Source organism: Falco biarmicus, chromosome 6, assembly GCF_023638135.1.
Source record: "Falco biarmicus isolate bFalBia1 chromosome 6, bFalBia1.pri, whole genome shotgun sequence".
Taxonomy (NCBI): Eukaryota; Metazoa; Chordata; class Aves; order Falconiformes; family Falconidae; genus Falco; species Falco biarmicus.
The window spans coordinates 13559041-13582765 of record NC_079293.1 but is presented as its reverse complement, the minus strand read 5'-3'; the positions used below and the strand labels follow the sequence as shown (position 1 = coordinate 13582765).

The window sequence follows — 23725 nt, the reverse complement described above, 5'->3', positions numbered from 1 at the left end:
AATTCAAATTAAAACTATTTTTTTCTTTGGTATAAGTATTTCCTACATGTTTATACCAAGAACATTATAGGCCAATGTTAATATTTTTGTTCATGAACATGACCATAGAACTATCAAATTTATTCAGATACAAATATCAGTGAGAATGAGGATGAACAGATAATTATGTACAGAGAAAAAAATATGGAGGTAGTCAAAGGCAGGAAAATATTTCTATCTGAAGAACGATTAAAAAAAGCAAGTTATTTCAGTATGAAAAAGTGTCAACTGCAGTTATGTGCAATAGATTTTAAAATCAGGAGTGGATTGGAGAGTGTCATGCAGGAATGATGAATCTATTCACTATCTATTCTTGTAAAATAACTAAAGGACCTCATATAGTGGCAGATTCAGAATGGATACAAGGAGATACTTCCTCTACAGAAGGTCAGGTTGCAGAATTTCTTGCTGCTGAATGTACACAAGTCAAAAAAGTAAATAGACAAATTAATGAAAGAAAAGTCAATACCGGACTGTTAAATGAAAGACCCCATTTTTGCTTAGGGAAGTCCTTTGGCAAAAAAAGTGCTAAAGGCTGGGCAAAAATTCCAAAAGAAGTATCACTGTGTGCATGCCCCTTTATACTCTTCCTTCAACATCTGCTATTTGCCGCTATCAAAGGCAAGAAGACAGCTTACATAGATCTTTGGTCTGCTCTTGTATGGTCATTGCCGCTGTGTTATATAGATACTTGAAATTTGTTTACTTTTAATGTAGTTCTTAATAAATCACCAGGTGTTTAAAGGTCTTCGAAGCTATTTAACTTCATTTTTGTAAGCTCATCTTTAAGACTAAGAAAGGGAAGATTAGAACTTTTCACTACCAATACAAACCTTGCAGTAGACATAACTTGCTGCAGCTGACCCATTGTAATTTAGCCAGGAATCTTATTTTTCTTTCACTGTTTTTCTGTTGCTCTGTGTAACAGCCAGCTACAAAAATAGACAATGTCATTTCCCTTAGTGGTGGTGGATGGCAGCAGCAAAATCACATGCATGTGGGCAGTTTCTATAAACAGCACCAACATTATTTGAACCAATATTAAACAACTATTTTAGCCCAACTAATGAACTGACAGGATACCACTCCTTATGTTATCAGCCTTGTCTTCTTCTACCTCCACCCTGCCTTCTACCTTCTACCTTACCCATGCCATGTTCACCATCTGTCCTATGAAGATCAGGGGATGACAACGCCTAAGAGGAAATGATGAAAACGTAGATGTGAAAGAGGGAACAACAAATATATAGTACCCTCATTGCTGCTGGTAAAAGAAGTGGTGTTGAAAAAGGGAGAGGAGACAAGTTATTTCTACTCTTCTGTAGCTCCTTCTTTCTACCTGGTAATTCATTGTCTTGCAGACCTGAGTACAGCACTGGTGGGCAGGCAGGAACACAAGCAAGCACCAAGATGAGCTGAATGCAGGAGTAGCGGGGCAATAGCTGCCTGGTGACAAAGCTAGGGAATTCACTAAATCTTTGACTACTGAGTTATGACACCTGAAGAGACCATACCGCTGGTCATGTTACTGCTCTTAGGCAGTTACATGACCATTCTCCAAGAAACTATTGAAGCAAGTCATTCTTCATACTGGCTAGGAGGGGTGATCTGAACTCCAAAGGTTCTTTTCTTTCACTATTGAAAATAAAAAAAGCACTTTCCTATACAAAATACTCCTTTCTATCATATTTTGGATAAAAAGACTGAAAAGTTATGTTTAAATATAATTGGATTTTAAAACAGAAAAAATATTATTTGAAATTACTGCATCCTGTGCAAATACTTTTTTAGTTTTTATGTCAAAATCAAGGTAGGAATCAAACTTGAAAAGAATGTGTGCAAGTCATTATGTGCTGCAAATACAATCTTGTGCAAACACTACTGACTCATTAAAAAAAAAGTAAAAGGTGACTGTTTCCAGTTCAGCCCCTCAGCTGACGATTTTTTTTGTAATGAAACATTGCAAACCAAGGGGCAGCCTAACCAACATTTTTTGCCAGCTGTCATGGTTTTCTTGAACTCTGCAGCAACTGTTAATATAGATCTGTTAGCCGGTTTTCTGGATTCTTTGCTGGAAAGAGAATCTTACTCACTGTCAGCAAGTTTCTGACTTTCTATCAAGTATACAGCTGTAATGCCTCAGCACATCTTTTTTCTAGACTAAATTCCAGCAGTTTATACCATTAATTACAGGTTATATAGCATTCAGATAAACTGCGCTCACTTTAATACTTGCCTTTTGTTAAGAGCTGATGTAAAGCACTGCACGCAGGAAACCAAGTCCACAACACACAAGTTTATACTGGTGTTTCAAAACACAGGAGCTATTCTGCATGTTCTTCATCACCATCTGTTTGCATCCTATTGATTAATCAGTACTTCAGATTTATAAAAATGAAGAGTACCTCTATAACACTGACTGTTCGACAGTTCTGCTGAAGCTATTACTATAAAATTTTATGTGCAAGAACTAGGGTGAAAAAATATTTTCACTGAAATTTATTAGTACATAATCTGTGAGTATGTGTGTTATGAATGAGATGGATGCAAAACCCAGACTTAGTACCTCAGTAACTCATCATTAGTAAAATGGAAGTTGTCTCCTTCACCTGAAGCAGTGTTTGCAACCTTTTAAGATCATAAATGTCACAACAAAATCTTCATAAAAATGGTATTGCTGCCCTACCTTTTATAAAAAAGATCCATGTAGAAGACAAAGCACATTGTGAAATTCTCTGTCCTGAGCTGAGAAGCTATGGATCTAGACAGATAAAGCATGATGAAGATGGAGCACAGCAAGCTGGAATTTATAGTCTCTATAGACATGTTTTAGAGTCTTTAGACCCGGTAGTGGAAAGAATGAATTGAATGTTGCTCATAAAGTGAAATTTGGAGATCTCACTGATACAAACTAAAAAACACCTTAACAGGTCATCTATTCTTTTTCTATTGCAAAGTACTCTATTACTGAAAATTGTCCTGTTCATAACAGGCCATGAAAACTAAAAATTATTTTTAATGTATATGATACAAGCAAAGTTTTAAAGCTTTTTAATAACCGTTTTGATCCTTATTTTTCTTTTTTTTTTTTTTAATGATGCATCATTATTTGTTGAATGTAACAATTTTTTTATGGTTTTGGGATCATAGTAGATTTTGATATTATAGTTAATGGCATGTCTGACCTTCCTTTGTTAGATCTATCCGGGCTCAGTGGAGTTAATGCAGGTGATTGAAGATTTTATACACATTGTTGGAATGGGAATGATGGACTTTCAGAATTCATACCTAATGACTGGAAATGTAGGTAAGAAATAGGAATTTCTTCTATCAAATTTATGACCTATTGAAAATCAGAAATTGCAAGTATATACTATAGAGTTGCTGCTTCTATCAAGATCCAGATTGGGCTGCTCCTCCTCCTCCAGATTGTCTCTGTTGCTTGATTATCTCCTCTCTGGTTTAACACACTTGGTATGCCTTACACGTGGGACTTCTTTATAATCATATCTTAAGATCTAAATGCAGTTTCAGACTCTAAATAAAATTCAGAAAATACTTACCAGAATACTATGAACTGTAGGTATATATTATAGCATTTCCATGATATAAGTTTTTTCAAATGGTAATTTAGAAAATCATGCTAATTAAGAAATTAATATATCCTTAGTAGCTTGAGAAATGTTAAATTTGTTGACAGTGTCTCTTTTAATATTCTGTTCTCCCAAAGAACAGTCTTTGCACATGCTATGATGTGATAATAATCAGCATAGACAGATAAGCAGTAATTTAAAAAAAAATCTATTAGTTGCCAAATAATTTAAGCCTATGGATTCTTACATTAGTTTTTGCTATGTGTGACAGCTTCAAAATTTTATTCAGATTTATTTTTCAAACTTTGTTTTCAGCACTGGAGAGTTGCCAGGCAATATAATCAAATAATAACAAACATCAAATATGAAGATGCTTAGCAATTGAATTCCACTTCCTGGTAAATGCTTCTGCAATACCCCATCATTTTATTAACAATTCAACCAAAAACAGGAGTTTGAAAAGCTCTTTTCTAAGTATTTAGTCTTTGCTTAGTATCTTCCTTTCTGATATAGGAAGTATCAATTTACTTTCTATAGCGAAACTTTTATAATGCCAGGAAAGTATTAGGTAGTTGTATGTAATGAACAAATTCAAAATATATGTTTGTCTGATAGCAAAACTTCTGTTGTCAATACATTCTTTCAGATCTTCAGTTAGCGTCTTCCTGCATCTATATGTCAGTCAGTTCTTCAGCAAGTCATTAGAACTCCTTAGAAGATATGGCCATTTATAAATTAGAGGGAGAATAAAGCAGGGAAATTATTGCAATGTCCCTATTGAAAATGTAACTTGCTGTGCAATAATAAATATTTATTATTGTTGTCCAGTTCATATCCAGATTGACAGGACTGTGAACACTAGCCCCTGTAAGGCACAGCCTTGTATTGGAGATATGTCAAAAAAATCACCAAAAAGAACACTGGCAGTCTTAAGATTTTTTTAAACATTTCAGTAGGCAGTATGGGGAACTTTAGCTTTTAACCAGTGATTTATTATTTCTGTTGTTTACTGTTTGCACTGTAGTACCACTTAAAGCTTCTTCCAGTTGTCAGTCCTTCATTATGCTAGACCCTGCAAAAATTTATAAAGAAAAGTATCTTTCTTAAAATGCTTGTTCCTTGACATTTTTATGACAAAATAAAAAGATGAATTTATTTAAAGAGCAGAGCCTGTGCTGCTTGGCATGTTGTACTGCATTCTGATCTGTTTGTCCTCTAAAAACGTGCAAAAAAACCCCACTGCAAAATGTTTTAAGAAGATGCGTTCAAATAATCTGTGTGTTTACATATTCATGTCTTCAAATGGGAAACAGCAACAACTTTCCAATTGAATCAGAAAACGTGCTGTGCACTGGCTAGCCTAGATAACTGCATAATCTTAACAGACTTTCTTTTGATTATCTTTCTCTTCCCACATGGAAGATATTTTTATGTGCTCAGGAGTAGGTCTGTTCTTAACAGTATAACCGTCAAAGGAATAGAAACAAAATGAGAAAAGTAAAATGTATTTATTCTGACTACCTAGCTCTGTGCCTTGACATACTGGCATGAGTTTGTCCTCTCTTTTCTTGGTCAACCATCAAAAAAGTACAGGGTCACTTATTGACCAGAATATTTGAGCTCAGGTGACATGGTGAAATGGGGACTTGAGGTTGTAATCAGCAAGGACTAATTTCTTATTTTCACAAACAAGGAAGGTTCTGCAACAATTCTGTTTTGGTGAGTTATCCTCAGAGGGTTGATGTACTTGGAATTTAGGGAACATTTATGTTGATCTCAAGTGAGAGGAATTAACTATACAGTTATTGTTGTCTTGTCTTAGCATTAATTCTACTGTTCCAAAAAGAGTTTCAAAATGTGTAAGGGCCTGTTTATAAGTGGTAATAATAATCTTGTCATTTAAGTCATGAAATGAATTCCATGCAGGAGGCAGATATATGCAGAAAGGAGGTCCAACTTTTATATATTCATCTTTAAGCACAACTATCCAATAGTTATTCCATAGGTTTTTAACTATAAAATATTCCCTCAGCATCTTCAGATACTTGAAATGCCTTTTGATGTATTTTCATTTTAGAATCACCTGTTTTCAGATATATGAGAAAAAGGATTCAGTACTAAAGATGAACTGCAGCTTCTTGTCAGAAAAAAAACCCTTTTCTGTAGCAAATTTCACAGTATTGCAGAGTGCTTGCTTTCCTTCTACAAATTTCAGTTTACAAGCTCATTTCTAATTGAATGGCACTATAGTGGTCCATATACAATTTGAACATCTAATTGTGTTTGACAGTTATGCTAATCTCCTGAGATCCTTCGCAGATGGAATTTTATTTTCTCATTCTTTCAAGACACAGAAGCAAGTAATTGTGATTTAACAAGTTACTACACAACAGCCACACTGCTATGACTGTCCATTGCACATTCTCAGCTCATGACACATGGGAAGCAATTAAAGTTACCTTAACTATATGGTGGGCTATACCAAGCCACATTATTATACATTTGAAAGTAGCTAAGAAGGTCCATAAGGACAGTTGCCATACAACCATAAAACTTTTCAGTGCGGTGGCGTTTAACTCAAATTCTTTATTGCTTCTGAACAAAACATCAGAGACTGGTTCCAAATCCAGATCCAGTATCTGTGTTTTGGTGTTTGTTTAGGCAGCTCAGTCAAATCAAATGCATTTCTATTAAAGCAAGGCCCATCTCCTTTTAGCTCTTCTCTCAAGGGTAGGGAATATGCTATGAAAAACTTGACCAATGTAAAAGTAATAATTTGCTTTCATCATGCATGGCTGGGACAGATGGTATTTGTTTCATGTGTGTGCTCTCAGTTTTATATTATATTCCTTTAAGAAATGATTAGCTAAAATAAGAGCTTCTGATAGGAGGTGGAAGCCTCCTTCCTCATCCTGCTTCTTCTCTTCTTCTTCCTCCTCCTCCTTAGGACCAGCTGAGCAGGCACAGGAAAAGGATAGTGTGAAAAAACAGGAGCTTTTACTACCACTCGGAGTCCCTGAACTAGCTGAAAGCAGAGACCCACCTGCAAGGATAAAACATGCAGTGGGAGAAAAGCTTTTAAACCATATAACCATTCTGTGTTAACTACTTGCTTTCACTTTTCTCTGTTTTAAAAGATGAGTTCCTGATTTTGATCAAAGAATTGATCTTGGCTTTTCACAGCCTTTTGAACTTTTGAGGAGAGCTGAAGGTCTACACAGATCTACCTCAGAGCTTTGGCTGATTTGGGAGTCTATCGCAGTAAGCCATTAACAGTTCTGAAGAAATGTACTAAAAGGTGGCTGAACTGCTATCAAGAAATATTCATCCTTTAATTAAAAAAAAATTGCTAGACTGGAAGACTGGAGTACCATAAGCATAACTGTCTTTAAAGGTATAGGTGCAATGTGGAACTGGAAATAGAGAGCAGTATCAGGAGATACATATTTTAATGGCAGATTAAAATTCTCTTTAAAGGAAAATTTTCCCTCTTATCAAATAAATTTCCTTAAGAGCAGCTGTGAAAAAAAATGCTTAAAGAAGTCTTTCTTGCCAAAAATCAAGCTTTTAAAAGATATCAATGAGAACATCAAATTGTTTGAATTGCAGTGTGTTTTCATGGATGTTATTTGGAACTGGCAGAAAATAAACAGAATTTTCAGCACGATAAAAGCCACTTTTTGTTAATGATTAATTGTTAATAATGTTAATTTATGAATACTGTTGTTCAAGTGACCAGTAATGTTTTAAAATATGCAGATAACACAAAGTTATTTAGTCTAGTCAAAGACATGAAAAACTGAAGGTCTCCAGGGGTTATAGCAAAATGAAAAGAAGAGGGTATCCACTGACAAATTAAATTCAGTGTGACAAAGCATGTAAGAGGGAGTAGTTCAAACCATACATAATGTAGGGGTCTATAATAATTTAGTAAAATCCCATGGTCATTTTTCAGCAAAGCTTAGAAAAGAACAACAGGATTAGTGTGCAAAAAGAGCAGTCTAAAGAAAATACAGAATTTTCTTTTAATTTTCAGTAACCATCATTTCCAATGCTCTTTTCAGTTGAGATTACATGGTTGGGATTCATTTTACTTCCTCTAAGCATCACACAGTTTGTCAAAGCCACCCAAAGCTTCTTTTATGGTCAAGACAAACTACTGCCCAGGAGCGCAATTCATACCACCTCAGACATCTAAAGTAAGGGCATAGGTTGCCTTCTGGAAGTTCTTCCACTGGCTATAAAAACAGCCCAGTCACTAGCTTAGGTTTGAATGATTCATGTCATCTAAAACAAAGAGGAGTGCTAAACTGTGAGTAAATAAAACCTGTAGACACACAGAGGTTCAGAGCTGCATGATAAAAGCAAAACAAACAAACAAACAAACAAACAAACAAAAAACCAAACAAAAACAAACAACCAAAAAAACCATTGAGAATTGGAATTATTAGAATAGATATTTGACAACAAATTGTTAAAAAGGGACTAGACGTACGCAACTGAAAAGTGAATGAAAAGAGAAACTAGGCTGACATTTCTGTTAAATCTTGCTCACAGGAAAAGTGAAGATTCTTAACTAAACTATACATTAGCACTTTTAATTCTGAATAAACAAGAGGCCAAGGTTTTAAGAGGATTAAAATAAAAACAAGTAGATATCTATGTGGTGAATGCAGCTAGCTGTGATGAATATTATATAAAAAAATGAAGAGGTCCAAGCCATGCTTCCATGCATAAATCAGCTTCTATCTGTTATCTCTCTACTTAAAAATGGCTACTACAACACTGGTACTCTGATGAGTAATCTGACCCAGTATAGTAATTAACATAGAATTTAAGACTTCACACTGATCTGCTTAGATAAGCTGTATAAATATTGGCAGAGAACAAAGTCTAATTTCTGCCTTCACAGACAGTCTAGGATGCCATAGGGGAGAAAATTATTTTAAAAGTGTCCATTGTTTTATGTTTTTGCATACTTTCTTGTTCCCCCTTCAATCTTCCATTCCACGTTCATATCCATGAAATTTGCACCAAAAGGTTAAATAATCCTGTAGGCTTGTGGAGTGTATCTTAAAATTTTCCAGTCCTAGCTAGAGGTATGTAGGAATTTTAGTGACCAAAGGAGCTTTCAGAAGACGTACCTACTCTAGCTGTAAGACACTAGCAATGGTACACCTGAGCTAGAACTAGAAAATGAGCAAGCTGGATTTCTGTCTGTTACTGTGGGTTCATTCACCTTTTCCCAAGTAAGATTTTTAGGCCTTCTAAACTGTAGATCCTGTTCATAATTTCACGAAGCCTCTCCACATTATATGACTTGTTTACATACCCTAATAGCATCTGTCTAGTCTGCTTATTGTTTGATTGTTTTTTGTCAGAGTTAGTGATGTGTACCTTAAATGCAGCACTCAAGATTCTCTCTTATATATCATAAATATCATACTAGCTTAAAGTATACCAAGGGACTGAATTTGTTTTAATGTTTGAAAGGGTCTTTTTTGTAATATATTAAAGATACAGAAAAAAAGCCACAGCATTGATAATAACTCATCAAAAAGTGTAAAGAACATGTCTGAAATTTTCAGTTTGGAAAAAACTATTTTAATAACTGCATTCACATATACTCAGAATTAGTTTGTACTGAAATTACTGCTTGTTCTGAGGCTGTGTAGTGCTAAAGCACAGTATTGTGAATTTTAAAGTGGATAATTGTGGTGAATAAAAATTCAGCTGGTAAAATTTCAACATGTTCTCCCAATAGAAAGAAAGTCATATCTGTCAGACAAATGAAAATGGAAATTCCATAGAATGACCCAAAACAGCCATACAGATTTCTCTCCTGTTTCCATCAAGTTATTCCAGAATGCCCCGTGTTTTCACAAAGAAAAATTTAAGGGTACAGCTTTCACTTTTAAAGAACCACTGTGTGGATTCCACTTGTTATTTTTAAGCAGATGATCAGGAATCATTCCTTGTGGTATATAATTGTTGATGTGCTTATATCATGTGATGTACAATACCTTTGTAATGATTAATATAATTATGGTTGATTTTGTCAAGAACAAATTTTCTCAAGGAAAAAAAATAAGTCAATGCATGTTTTGCAATGAAATGCATTCCTAATAGATAGAAAAACCAAGTCCCCTTTAATTCATAGAGCACTTATATTCTCTTCAGATTTCTACCTAGCTTTTGAATAACTAATAAAATATACACCAAGGTCAGCAATATTCAGCTAACAATTTTTTCTTTTATATTAATACGTAATTTTGCTATATATACTTTTGCCCATTTTCATTGTCTAATATTGCACTTCTTCAGATGTAGCTCATCAGTCTTTCCTGCCCCAAACCTTTACCCTGCCTGCTGAGCAGATGCTTTGTTAATGTGAAAGTGGGCATCTGTCACACTTCTTTCTTCACTCCTCAAAAACTCCTTCAACTCCCAAGATTCATACACAGCCAGTGTCACTCCACTCTCCTGTTTCTATATCCTTCATTTGCTCAAACCGTATGTAACAATCGTCTGGTCGGTAAAAGCTACCAGAAGGAACAGAGAAAAATAGACAAAAGAATAGGAAAACTACAGAGAGGTGAATTGGAATTTTTTTATACCCTTATATACTTCTGCTTCACCTATATATATATTTATATTATTTCCTTCACAGCAGCCTCAGCAATTTCTTGATCAGATCAGTATGTTGGCTTTCAGAACTCTCAAGCTTTCTCCACTGATTAAAGGAGTAAAACTGCACATATATTTTGAAGGTGTAGCTCATCACAGTGTCTGATTTAGTGCCTGTACATGATCAAGAGCTCATATTTCTTTCTCAATATCAAATAAGCTTATTAAATGATTCACATTCCCTGAAAACTTAGCTGTGAACAGTGCATAAAAGAGCAGATTTCTTCCTCTCTTTTCTAAACTGCATGCTCAGGGATCCAAAGGAAATATGGCTCTCAGTTACTTAAGATTAAAAAATTACTAATATCAGGGGAATGGCTGTATGAATCTTTAGCAAACAATCTTCATAAATATAGATAAAAATCTAACTTAATTCTATGGCTATATTCTAAGTAATAGTCATAATTCAATAGTTAGTTTTGTGTATGCAATTTATTAATTATTGTTAAAGGAAAAGTTAAATAAATTAACCGTTCAGTATTTTTAAACAGTTCTACGGGAAAATGGAATAATCTAAAGTGTTTCCCTTCACTACCTTATATTAAGTAGGATACAGTAGAGTAAAGGGTTCTAAAGAAATGGAAGCTATAAAATGTACAGATACCCAGGCTTCAGTCTAATTAAAAAAAAAAAAATATGCCTCCAACTGAAACAGAAAGCAGTGCCTGCAGCCCATTTGTGGAAATAGCTTTTAACAGCATTTAAGTATATGTGTCTTAGATTCTTACATAATTTCTAAATTTCTACCTCTGTAAACTCTTTTCTGAATCATTCTGTTTATAGGCCCCTTCCTACATGAACAATTAAAAGCTGATGTTTTCTAAAGGAATCATCCAGTTTATGACAGGCCATTTTTAGGCAGGTGCACTTAAGTGTTGCCCTGAGAAATGAATTATCTGAGTTTGTTTACTTCTTTGCCTTGGACAGCTGCATCTTAAGGTGACTTCCAACAATTTCTAAGTAGAATGAGGCTTAAGGCGATAGAAATTAAGAGTCTCTGGAGACAGCTTTGAGTTAATGGGGTAAATGCACACACAGGGAGTATTATCATTTCATAGTAAGGTAGTGCCCAAGAGGCAACAATCATATTCAGTGAAGTATAGTGTCAAGATATGCCAGACAATACAGTCCTCCTGTCAAACAGGGGAGGCACCACCAGAGTGTTACAGTCTGATAACAAGATGCAATTCTGCACGAGCAGGTGACTCATTCTGGGATTTTGTATCCCTGTAAGGCAGTCAGCATGAATGCCCAGCCAGCATCTGGTGGTACATCAGCTAGGGCTGGTCAGCTAGAGCTGGTGTGGCTAAGTATTGTAAATACCAAAGTTCACCCTCAGTTTTAATGAATTCTACAGGGTTGTGTTACTCACTACTGAAAACAAAAGCAGGAAAATTAAATAGAATTAAAGTAAACCCCCACAAAATATAAATAGGAGTAAACCCAAGGAATTTCAGCTAGTAAAAATGAGCAAAAGGCAGTGGAAGCAGACTGATTTCCTGTCTGAGACTCTGGAGTCAACAGGCAATATTACGTACAAAGACTTGAGACAGCTATTAACTCTGCATGTTACTTGCAGTGTGTCAGAGATAGGTCTATTACCCAAAACACAGCTCTGTTATGAATGTGGAGGTAGCATAGTTTATACCAAGCTAAGGATGTAACATACCAGCTGCCAAAGTTTGTTTTCATTTTTGGGGTTTTCAAGGGAGGGGGGAATAAATAATATAAAAAAGCGCAAACACTCAAACAGAACACCAAAACCAAAACTTAAACAAACCAAAACACCAACAAAAAAATCCCACAAACAAACAAAAACCAGAAAAGGGGTCAAAAAACTTTTACCCAGAATATTAGACAAATCAGCCTGCTGTGTTGAAAAACTACATGATTTCCTCAGTGGTGACCCTAGGTTTTCATTCCAAATAGCAGTACAGATCTGCCTCTTTCAAACCACATAGCCTGAAATTAACGTAACAATTGAGCTAACAAACTGAATAAGCATTTTTCATTTTTAAAGGTAGTTTCATGAAGGTGATAGTGGGTTATTAATATCAGAGAATAGTATTTTTATGGTAAATAATTATTTTGGCACTGGAGCTATAAGATATTTCTGAGATCAAACTTCAAAGCCATGTAAACATACAGATATAATTGTTGTGCCTGTGTAATTTTTATATTTTTTTTTTATATGGAGAGTTGGACTTCAGTATGCAGACCAAAGATACTATGTACGTCTCTGCAGTTCTGTTCAGATGAGATTGTATTATGGTAACAGAGCTAACGGTGTCAGCAAGATAGTTTAAAGTATCTCAAAGGATCCAAGTACTGGGTTTGCTGAAATCAAGAACAGGGTCTGAAAGCTATGAATTATCTTTTGTGCTTTGTGATTTCTGAACCCATTTCTTGGGTTTTGGTTTGCTTTCCCTTGACTTCAACTGTGAGTTTTAGGACCCTATTTGCTGCTCTGGCTCAAGGCTGAGATAGAGGGTCTTTGATAAGGTTTGTGATACAAATCAGAGGATCATTCTACTGCGGATTTTTAACAATATAGTTTGGGAAATGGTCTTATAGAAAAGATGTTTTCTCTCATTACATGAATGACTTTTCCTATAATCTGTAGTTCAAAGCTTATGCTGTCCTTTAAAGATTATTTTTTGTGGAATTCTTTTGTCTACCTTCTAAGGTCTTCCATTTTTAGTGCCAATTACATTAGCTAATAGTTAGCGGTGTTAGTTACATGTCATTTTTTGTAATACATTGCTATTAAAATCTTATGGCCTCATACTGTCTTCCATGGAGTATCATAAAAGAAGGTAGATTTCCAGTACATCTATGGGAAAATAGCATATTAGTATAGTAATTTCTCCAGAAAATCATGTCTCCGGTCCTGTTGTAGCATAGCTAGAATGTGAGCTGATCTGAAAAGCAAATACTTAGAAATCCATTCATATGGGTATAAATTGTGCCCTTTGGTGAAACATTTTTCTTTCCTATATTGGCACCAAAATCTCATCTCCAATAAAGCAGAGGAATGAAAACAGAGTGGTCTGCCCAAGGGGAAGAAACTGAGGGACAGTCATCAGGATGATTGGATCTTCAGGGACTGGCAGTCAGGCAGGCTGCTACATCTGCACGTACAAGATTTTCCTGTTTCTGAGGGAACATTTATCAAGAATAAAGCAAGCTTATCCCCTCCTTTCTCATTTTTACCTCAAGAGGGTACAATATGTTCATAAAGATTAAAGGGAATGTCTCGTTTTGCCATTAGGTATCTCAGATTATTCATTGCAGAAGCATAGAATGAATGCTTTCAATGCTCGTTTAGCTTTGAAAATTGCATCACTATCTAGGCAATGAAAAATAATGGTCTCCATTCACAGCCAACAACGCACAAAGAAAAGTTAATTTCTACAAAATGACTGCCATTTAACTTTGCCAAATTGAACTTATACATGTTTCTTGGATGAAAAGTTCCACTACTGGAAAACACGTCTGGTGATTTTATACCACATCACCTATGTTACATTCCTGGTTGTACTTAGAAATAATTTTCAGAAGTTAAAATTATAGATTTCAGATAAACTGAAATCATAAAGACTGCACATCAATAGGGTAAGACATTAAAATATGGCACTAGTTCATCTATTTAGAAGTGGTATTCAACAGCAAAGCTCAGAGAAGTTTGAAGTGTTTATGTTTGTACTGTTTACCATTTTATTCTGCAAGACATTAGAGGGGGTTTGCTAAATATGTATTTGTTGTTTGAATGTACCTGAAGCATGCATTTAGGAATTTTCTTTTAAAGCTTAGAAAACAAGGAGTCAAGTAATGCTGTATGGCCATTTTTCCTTCATGTAGGCATTTGTTAGAATATTTTCTTCTGTTCATAGTTGGGTTAATCCTTCCATTATCTAACATCATATTTGTTGGCTTTTTAATATATGGTTTGAGGGAGACTGTCTAGTGAGTCACATGTGTGCTTTTTATGGATTTTTCTTTCTTATGGCTATAATTTCTATTGATAGCACCAGCTGCTGGATCCAAATTTTTACCTGTCACTCAGCATTCTCTATGTTCACATTAATCGGCACTGTCACTGGTTTTAGCAATTTTTAGTAAAGACTCTTCTAGCTGTAGCTGAGTGTGAAATGGAATTATTAGACCTGCAGGGTTTTTTAGGTATTTTTTAGATATTTTTTTTTTAGATTTAGTGCTTCACTGGAAAAAAGCCAAACATTCCATTAAAACAGCTTAATTAAAGTTATGTTACCTTGTCCATAACTTATGGACAGTTATCACAGGTTGTCCGATAAGCTAAGAATTGCTAAATTGCCAAAACACTATTTTGTTTCTTCGCAGCATTTGAACCTCTTCAAGGTAAAAAACATTAGGACTCAGTGTGTATATTACCATCATTCATGTTGAAATAGTTTCATTTAGCAGAAATATCTAAATAGGTAGGATTTTTTTCATTCAGATGAAGTCTATAGTGTATTGAGGTTTGTACTAAAGGAGAAAATTATTCTGTACTTGGTGGCTAGGGTTTTCTCAGGACTGTAAGGAAAGCAAGGTCAATTTACTGTTCCAGTGAGGTTTCTTTGTTCTTAGTTTAACCATTTGGGCCCAGGCTGAATTTAATCTGTTACAGAAAGAACTAAAAATGAAGGAAGGCATAATACAAAAATTCCACAAATATAGCCTAAATATAGTAGATAATTATTAAAAAGACCAAGGGATTATTTATAAAACCATAGTTACAGGTTTTGTTTAAGGACTTCTGTCACCCTCTTCTCCTGTCTTTATGTAATTTCCAATCATATATACCTCTGTTGAATAATATTTGTTTATTCCTATTAATGTGATTAAATTAGCTGTTTCACTTAACTGCTTTTACTTCTTGTATTGCTATGCTAAATTCTCATCAATTCCTTTTTTAATGTTTAGTGAATGTTGGTGTAAGTTTGGGGAAAAAAATTATACTATGTCTGATTAACTTCTTGCTCCAAGCAGTGCAATCAGTACGTTGTCTCAGCACATGCACTGAAAGTCTCATTTGCTGAATGATGACACTGAGCACCTTTTGAAAATACTTCGCTACCATTCAGATGTCCCTTTGCAATAAATATAGTGTAACTGTAGAACTCAAATATTTAAATCATCAAGATATAATTAATAGCCACAGCTCATATCAAATATGCTTGATTATGCTGTCTACATCTGTACTTCTACAAAAAAGTTACTGCTTTGAAATATTATCAAATAACTGAGCATTCTTACACTGACCCTTAACTTTGTTCCTCTTTCATTGAGTTTAGAAATTGATATGAATGTTTGCCACCAGAGTGCAGTTAGTTTGGTTTCCAATAAAGCACCATTTAGATGTTTTGGGATTAGGGGCAGAAAACCCATTTAGTACATCAAAAATATTCTATAAAAGCAATAACACTGTAAAAACTACACAGAACAAAGAGGGGGGAATAACTGAAAGGAAAAAAGGCATTTTTTTTCCCAGCATCGTGCAAGATACTGTTTGTTGGGTATCAATGCTATAATCAGGATATGGTGGCAAAAAAAGGATAATGTAAAATAGCACTTTTTATCGTCCAGTTCTCCAGGGAATGATTTGTACTAGGAAAGCCACCTTGTCTGTGAATTATGATCTGTAAGTGGTCAAATACTATTAGAAGGCAAGAAATATATTATTTCTGGCTTTCTCCTAGATCTGACTGTGGACATAATGACAGTTATCCCAAATATGGCATGGCAGTAATAGCAAAACTGTACTTGGTTGTAGAATACTTAATGATGAATGATTTTGAAAGACTAAAAGCATAGATTATTTTTAACAGAATTTGCAGAGATTTTCAGTAAATAAATAGCTTCTCTGGCATATAAATTCAGTCACTCTGTGTTAGTACTTTCAGGTACAGGAAATTAATTGAAGGAATTGTGTTGTCTTTTTGCATCCCAAAAAACTATAGTTTAATAGAAAACAACAATTCCATCCCTGCTTATTTCCATATTTCACATTCATGATATTCTATTTAAAAAGATTTCACAATTTGTAATGAAATAATGTGTGAAAACAGTCTGGAGTAAACTCTTCCTTTCTGCTTTATCTTATAGATATAGATGTGTTTTATGGAGTATTCCACATTGTAGAATTGTATTTTAACTTTATAGAGCTTCTACCTACTGGCAGTATTTCCAGGAAATAAGGGATAGTTAGCCAAAGCATTATAGTTTCAGCTTGGGGGATGCCTATTCTGAATATGTATTTCATAACCATACTGCATTGAACAGAACAAGAAATTAAAGAAGTAACAATAGCAATAAAACCAAAATTTGTATTGGAATAACTGTAGCAGAAAATAGGTTGCAGATCGGATGTAGTGCCAAAGAGACAGAAGAGTCATAGCAGGTATATATGTTAGTAATGCAAAAGTTGCAGAGCCAGTCATGGTTATGACACCTTTTGATGGCATCTGTCATGCCTCAGGAAAACCAGAGATGTCTTATTCACAGTAGTTTCTACAGATTAGCTGTCCAAAGTGGTAGTTCTCTCCTGCATGTAGAGGAAAAACTGAAGGCACTGTAAGAGCACCTGAAAAGCTGGTCTGAATCTGAATAGACTTTTTAAGAATGTGAAGCCTATCTGCTGTAGGTATAATGCTATGGTATATCTTGAATTAAATACTTTGACCAGATTCTGTGATTAGTTTTGGCACTGAGCTCAGGAGTAATGTGCTTGCATTTTATGTACTCACTCACAGGCAAGGGTTAATCCACTATTCCTAAAAAGCAGTTTAATCTCAGTATGCAATATATAGAAAATTCAGATGATAGAATGACAGATTCATAGAATCATAGAATCATTTAGGTTGGAAAAGACCTTTAAGATCATCAAGTCCAACCATAAACCCAGGAATTCCAAGTCCATGACTAAACCATGTCACCAAGCGCCCCATCTACGCATTTTTAAGATATCTCCAGGGATGGTGATTCCACCACCTCCCTGGGTAGCCTGTTACAATGCTTCACCAACCTTTCAGTGATTTTTTTTTTCCATAACATCCAATCTAAAACTCCCCTGACACAAATTGAGGCCGTTTCCTCTTGTCCTGTAGCTTGTTACTTGGGAGAAGAGACCAACACCCACCTCACTACAATGTCCTTTTAGGTAGTTGTAGAGAGCAATAAGGTCCCCCCTCAGCCTCCTCCTCTCCAGACTAAACAACCCCAGTTCCCTCAGTTGCTCATCATAACACCTGTGCTCCAGACCCTTCCCCAGCCCCGCTGCCCGTCTCTGGACACGCTCCAGCACCTCAGTGTCCCTCTTGGAGTGAGGGCCCAAAACTGAACCCAGGATTCGAGGTGCGGCCTCACCAGCGCCAAGTGCAGGGGACAATCACTGCCCTGGTCCTGCTGGCCACACTGTTTCTGATACAAGCCAGGATGCTCTTGGCCTTCTTGGCCACCTGGGCACTTGGCCACACTGCTGGCTCGTGCTCAGCTGGCTTTTGACCAGCATCCCCAGGTCCTTTTCTGCAAGGCAGCTTTGCAGCCACTCTTCCCTGAGCCTGTATGTTGCATGGGGTTATTGGGACCCAAGTGCAGGACCTGACACATGATTTTTTAAAATCCTGGGAAGGCAACACAAGCAACCCTAATAAGGCATCCCTATCCTTCTCTGTCAACTGCATTCAAAATTAATGGTCATGTAAGGCACCTGAATTCAAACAAGGGAAACAATAATGATACAACGTTCGACTTAGTTGACTAGTTGGCTGTTGGTTTTCATTCCTTTCTTAGCTGCTTGGATCTTTTTGATTCCTCCTCCCACAGCCTTGATAAATATGAAAAGTCTCTTATTTGAGGGGAGTGGGAGGGAAGAAGCAGTGGATGCTGGAGATGGGATGACCAGAATTGGATAACAAGAGCTGAGCACAAGGTCTGCATGCCATAGTGATTCATGTGATTGTGTTATAGCAGCTTATAATAACCAAGCCCTGTCATTCTTTATAGTCCCAGTTTTCTAGTTAGATATTTTTTAAACCATCTCCTCATTGTGCAGTTGTTTTATTGAAATGACCATAGTAACTCTTGAGATATTTCTCCTGAGTTATTAAAGTTAATTTAGAATTCAACAATGTGAGCACGTAAATCAAACTCAGCCTAATTAGTATTACTTACTACTTATATTGGATAGTGTCTATATGTCCCACTGAGGTAGTGAGTTTTTGTTGTGCCATGCATGATGTAAACAATCTAAATAAAGTATGTGTGCATTATCCTGACAATTAGATATCACAGTGCCCCAAGACGTTTTACAATCCCTTAAGCAAATCTTAATCCACTTTATCTCCTCCATGGAGATCATTCAAGATGAATTAGAGATGCCTCCAGAAAACAAAGACCTGGTTATGAATTCCTGTGAGGACAGTTAGAATCATGGCTTGAACATGAAGCTGAGACACAGGAGACCTGTGTTTCTAACAGTTCTTTTTCACATTTTCTGCATGACTCTGCTCAAGCCTGTCTTAAAGGCATTAACCATGTAGACATTGTAGCACCTGCTTATGAAGTGCTGGTTCAGAGAGAAGCAAGAGTGGGCTGCTCTATGAGGGAAACCAGGAGACAGCAGGACATGCACAGTGGCCTTGCTGGAAAAGTCAAGGTCCCACAGCACTCAAACGAAATGAGCAGAGGAGGTCTGTGACGATAGCCAGGCCCAGCTAATATTTCAGATCACTAGACGAATCCATAGTGATGAGGCAGAGCTGACATCAAGCCAGGAAGTCAAGTCACAGTGTCAGGATCAGGATTTGGTCCAGTGGTCTCCAGGCAAGCCCATAGTGAAAAAGCAGCTCCAAGGCTGCTTGACCTTGATTCCAAATCTGCAGGTCAAGGTTAAAAAAACCAAAGTACATAGCTTACACAAACAAAGCTGATTCAGCTTAAGTGTAGCTCCTGAGTGAAGGGGCACGGACCCCCACTTCTCACAGCCCTTTTCACAGTAGTCTGATCGAAGTTACACATTTGCATTATCAGAGCTGATTTTGAGCACCAGCAGCTAAAGCTGTAGAGGTATGTGTGTGATGGGGGTGCACCGGCTTATGGCACCTTGGTACTTAGTTGAACACAAAACTCAGAATGGAAGATACCCACTAGAGAAATGATTTGATACCCACTAGAGAAATGACCAGGAAATGCTACGCTTATGACTGAATTCTTTCTGTCTCCTAAGTTAGTAAAGAAATTAGTAAAGCACTAATTTGAGACACCTCTCAGTTATCTGGCATGAATTAAGCAAATCTGCCTTTCTTCTGAACCCTTGGCTTATGTGTTGTGTCTGTTGTCAAATGAGTATTCAAATAGAGTTTTAGTCCTCCTTTCCTCCTAGATAGCTGAAGGTTTTGATGGTGATAGCCTTGAATCCTAATGGATATTCTCATCCAAAGTGAGGAACGTATGATTTATAATTCCTTCAGACGGGGATCGCCTCTTCAGAGGGGGAGGTAATCACACTAAGACCTTCCTAATCCAAGTGCTAAAAACATTAGTTCAGTAGTCTAACAGGCAGTGTTAGACCAGCAATGCTTTCTCTGACTTGACCAGCTTTTAAAGAAGAAAGCAACTGCAGATGCATTTAATGAGGGAACCAGTCTGATCAGTAAAGCTGACCAGTATAGCTACAGGCTTGAGCATTTTGAGGATCTTGCTTGCTGCTTTGTCTGATATCTCAGTCTTAATGGAGCTGAAGTATAAAGGCACTGAGATGCTCTGATTGGATCATTTCTGGGAAGGCATATGGAGAAATTTGTACATGCCTGGTGAAGTGCTGTAAAAATGAGGGCTACCTGCAAGCATTTCTTCCATATCTACTGTTTTGAAGGATACGGGTTTTGATCAGGCTGTACTTAAGTATTACTAGCCACTTCCATACTATTATTGCTCTGAGATTCTATGCCAGAGTAATTTACAGTTCTCTCAGTTTTAATTTGCTCATAGTTGTATCTGAAAGTTCTTCAAGTTGCCATTTTGTATGATTTAAAAAGCTGTTCAATAATAAAATGTAATAGAGATGTTTCTAGTCTGCTACAAAATATTGTGATTAGAAACATATATGGATTCACATTGTGGCTTTTCTACATCAAATCTTCTATCTCCATGCATGAGATTTCACTTCTCGTATCACCTTTCAATATCCTGCATAACTTAGTTCACATCTTTCTAGATTTCTGAATTATAGGATTCAGTTGCCATTTCCCTAGAGGCAAAGACAATGGCCATCTTTCCTTTGCTTCAATTTTCTGCTTCTGGGAAGCAATCATTCTACCCTTGCTCATCATCTCCCCAAGCAATGTAATGTTGAGACAATATTTTAAAAAAATCCCTGCTAATGATTTTCATGTCTGTTTGCCTCCTTACTGATCTCTTGTTCTCTGGCAATTCCTGTCTATCTTTTAAGTAGTTCTTAGTGGATATCTAATCATCAGTAAACGTGATAAATATACAAATTATACCTCTTTCTCAGCTTTTCTTCCTTCTCCCTTTTTCTGGTGACAGCTTCATCATCATTCCCACCTTCTGAGCTTGCTACCTTAAAATCAGCTTCAGCTTCACTCTCTTTTTCTCTCATTATGAGCTAGAATCACCAGCACAGACACTTTTGCCAGTCACTTTAGTGATTGAAAAATGGTTTCTGCAGCTTCCCAGCACAGTCGATCTTAAATAGTGTTGCAGGTGGCCTTGCCTCCTCAGTATTACCATGGTTTTCACCATTGTGTATGTAACATTAAAAGTCATGCACTTAAATGCCAACTCTTTCTATCTCCTGCATCAGCCTCCATCTCGCTTTATGCCATGTCTTTCTTGTCCTTGAGAAGTGCTTTATGACAAGGCAAAGGTGGCTAAGGGAACACTTAGTCTTAGTAGCATGAACACACAGTAATACTAAGAGGAATGGAAAAAAAAAATCTCTCAGAAACTCACAGTACCTTGGATGTGGCTCTGGGTCTCTTTGGCTGTTCATATCTTCATCTTCAATATAACTCCCAGAAGATGGAGTTGTCTTCCAGTTAATGAAGTACAACTTCATACCGTGTTTTGCTCAAAGGATTTTTCTGAATAACCACGTATTTCGGAAACCATTCCATTGTATCATGGAAACACATTTTTTTCTGACTGCTCATTAAAAAATTGTTTACATTTTGACTAGATCAATTGGGTTTTCTTAAAACTTGTGATTCAGATTTGCAAATTTACAAGTTATTTTTTTCTTTATATTCATATTGGCCAGCTGCAAATAGCTGTATTCATCTTACAGAATGCAATAATGTAAGTATATAGAAACAATGATTAAAAATTATAAAAATGCTAAGATTATTATATTTTCGCCTAGGGGGACCTGCTGATAGGACATTTGGTGCATGGACAAATTCTGTGATGCTACAGCCATTTCTATACACTAACTCTTTCTCAGGGACTAAATTTAAATAGTTTCCATATTTTTTTTTTAGAAAGATTCTATTATCCATAACAACAATTCTTAATGCTCTAATTAACATTTGAGCTTTTAATTTTTTGTTTTCCATTTTTATTCCCATTCCTAGAACAAGGAAAATTTGGAAAAATAATTGTAATATTATGCTTCACCTATTTTAATTTTATCAAGTTAGATTTTTTATCATAACAAATGTGCAATCAGAAACCTCTCAAGAGAATGCATATGTCTATGTGATTTTTTATGAGTCTTTGAAATTAGTATATTCCTGAGTTGTTCCTAAAATACAGAACTTGGTACTGAACAACAAAAGTACACAAGACCAAGAAGAAACACTTGCCTGCTCCATATAAATTATTATTTTTTTAATTATGTAAGTACCAGAAGATATCTGAGTGTTTATTAAATGCATCCTGATCATTGTCTGAAGCCATGCTCCTTTCTAACTTCCTAAATATTATACGAGTCGTATTATTGATATGGCAGCATATTACTGTCTTCTGTTACAGGCTTTTGGAAGCATATTAAAACATCATACAATTATGTGACTGCTCATGTCTTTACTTATTCTTCACATTGTTTAGAGCACTGCAGCAGCCTGCAAGCTCAAAATACAGATGAGTTCATTATTTCCTCTAAGGTGCTTTTTACTAATAAATGTATTATTTTGCAACAAAAAAGGTAATGGGTACCTCTCTTCCCCATTGCATTTTCTATGGAGTACAGAAGGGAATTATTCAGAGATCACTGTTAAGGTAGCTTGTTGAGTAACCTAAAGCATTATCCTTCACCTTCAAGCAGCGAGCCCATTTAAGGCACAATTTGCTTGACACCAAAGGAAGGACTCATGCATAACTCGTGCCTGATTAGTGAAAGTATCTATGAAACACCTACTGCTTCTGCCTACACCAATACTGTGTCTTGCTGCCCAAAACTTTAATAATCAGAAGGTAGCTGTTACGGGCTGTTGAGTTACAGGGATGCAAGTGCACAGCAGGATTCTAGGGACATCCCTCTCATCTCCCATGGAGCAGTAGGGCATAACAGGGTTCTAATTTAAGAAGACATCATTTCTGTGTTGGTAGTCCTAAGAAGTAGTATATCTGTTCAGTTGTAATTTCTTAGGAGCTTTTTTCTACCTATTTTCTGACAATTGTTCAATGTTGGTTCAGTGTGAAGAGATTTCATGAGTATTACTAGTAGAGGGAAAAGTACCTGGTTGATCTTATGCTCATATAAGAGGATATCACTTCACCACAGTCCTTCTGTTACATATAATCTTGTGAGTGGTAAAGAGGTGGATTTATCCATGTACTGATAGAAGAATTTTAAAGATCATCAGGCCTGTTCAGATGCAGAGTTCCATAGCAAATCTGGAGGTCCACAAATTGGTCTCCTTGAAAAGGGGATATCACCATTTGTGTTTAATACAAATTGTCTTTTAAATGATGGGTTTAAGTGGGTAGAGCAAATCTGTTATGAATATCATCTCTAGCATGTCCATCTGGCCATTTGATGATGAGCCAGGCAAGACTTTGTTCCCTGTGTATCCAACATGAGCTGACAAATAAGCTTATTTATTCTACAGAAGACCAAAAGTTTTACTGTTAGGGTCAACAGAATAATTCTAATATGTATAAATGTGATTCTAGTTGGGTTTTCTTAACACAGATGTTTGCAGAAATACTCAGTATTCTTAATTTTAACACAAAAATCCTTTCATATTCTTTATTCTGAACACTTGTAGCAATGGCAGTTCTATTCATGACTATTTTACCCAGAAATAAATTTAGCACTACTAGAGTTCTGTTTAGTCCATGAGCAAACATCCAGTCATTTTTTCTGTCATGCCTTGCAGTGAATCTGATTTCCTGTTCTAAGGTGATTAATATTATTC

The 23725-nt window shown here is 36.0% G+C and overlaps 1 protein-coding gene across 5 annotated transcripts in view; it reads left to right on the top strand.

The window, feature by feature from the left end:
* ADGRB3 (adhesion G protein-coupled receptor B3) overlaps positions 1–23725 on the top strand; it is a 466174-nt gene that overhangs the window by 235154 nt on the left and 207295 nt on the right. For all 5 annotated transcript variants that reach the window (XM_056344433.1, XM_056344434.1, XM_056344432.1 and 2 more), the window contains one exon: positions 3238–3346. In XM_056344433.1, coding sequence (XP_056200408.1) covers positions 3238–3346 — 109 coding nt within the window. The remainder of the gene's footprint in view (positions 1–3237; positions 3347–23725) is intronic.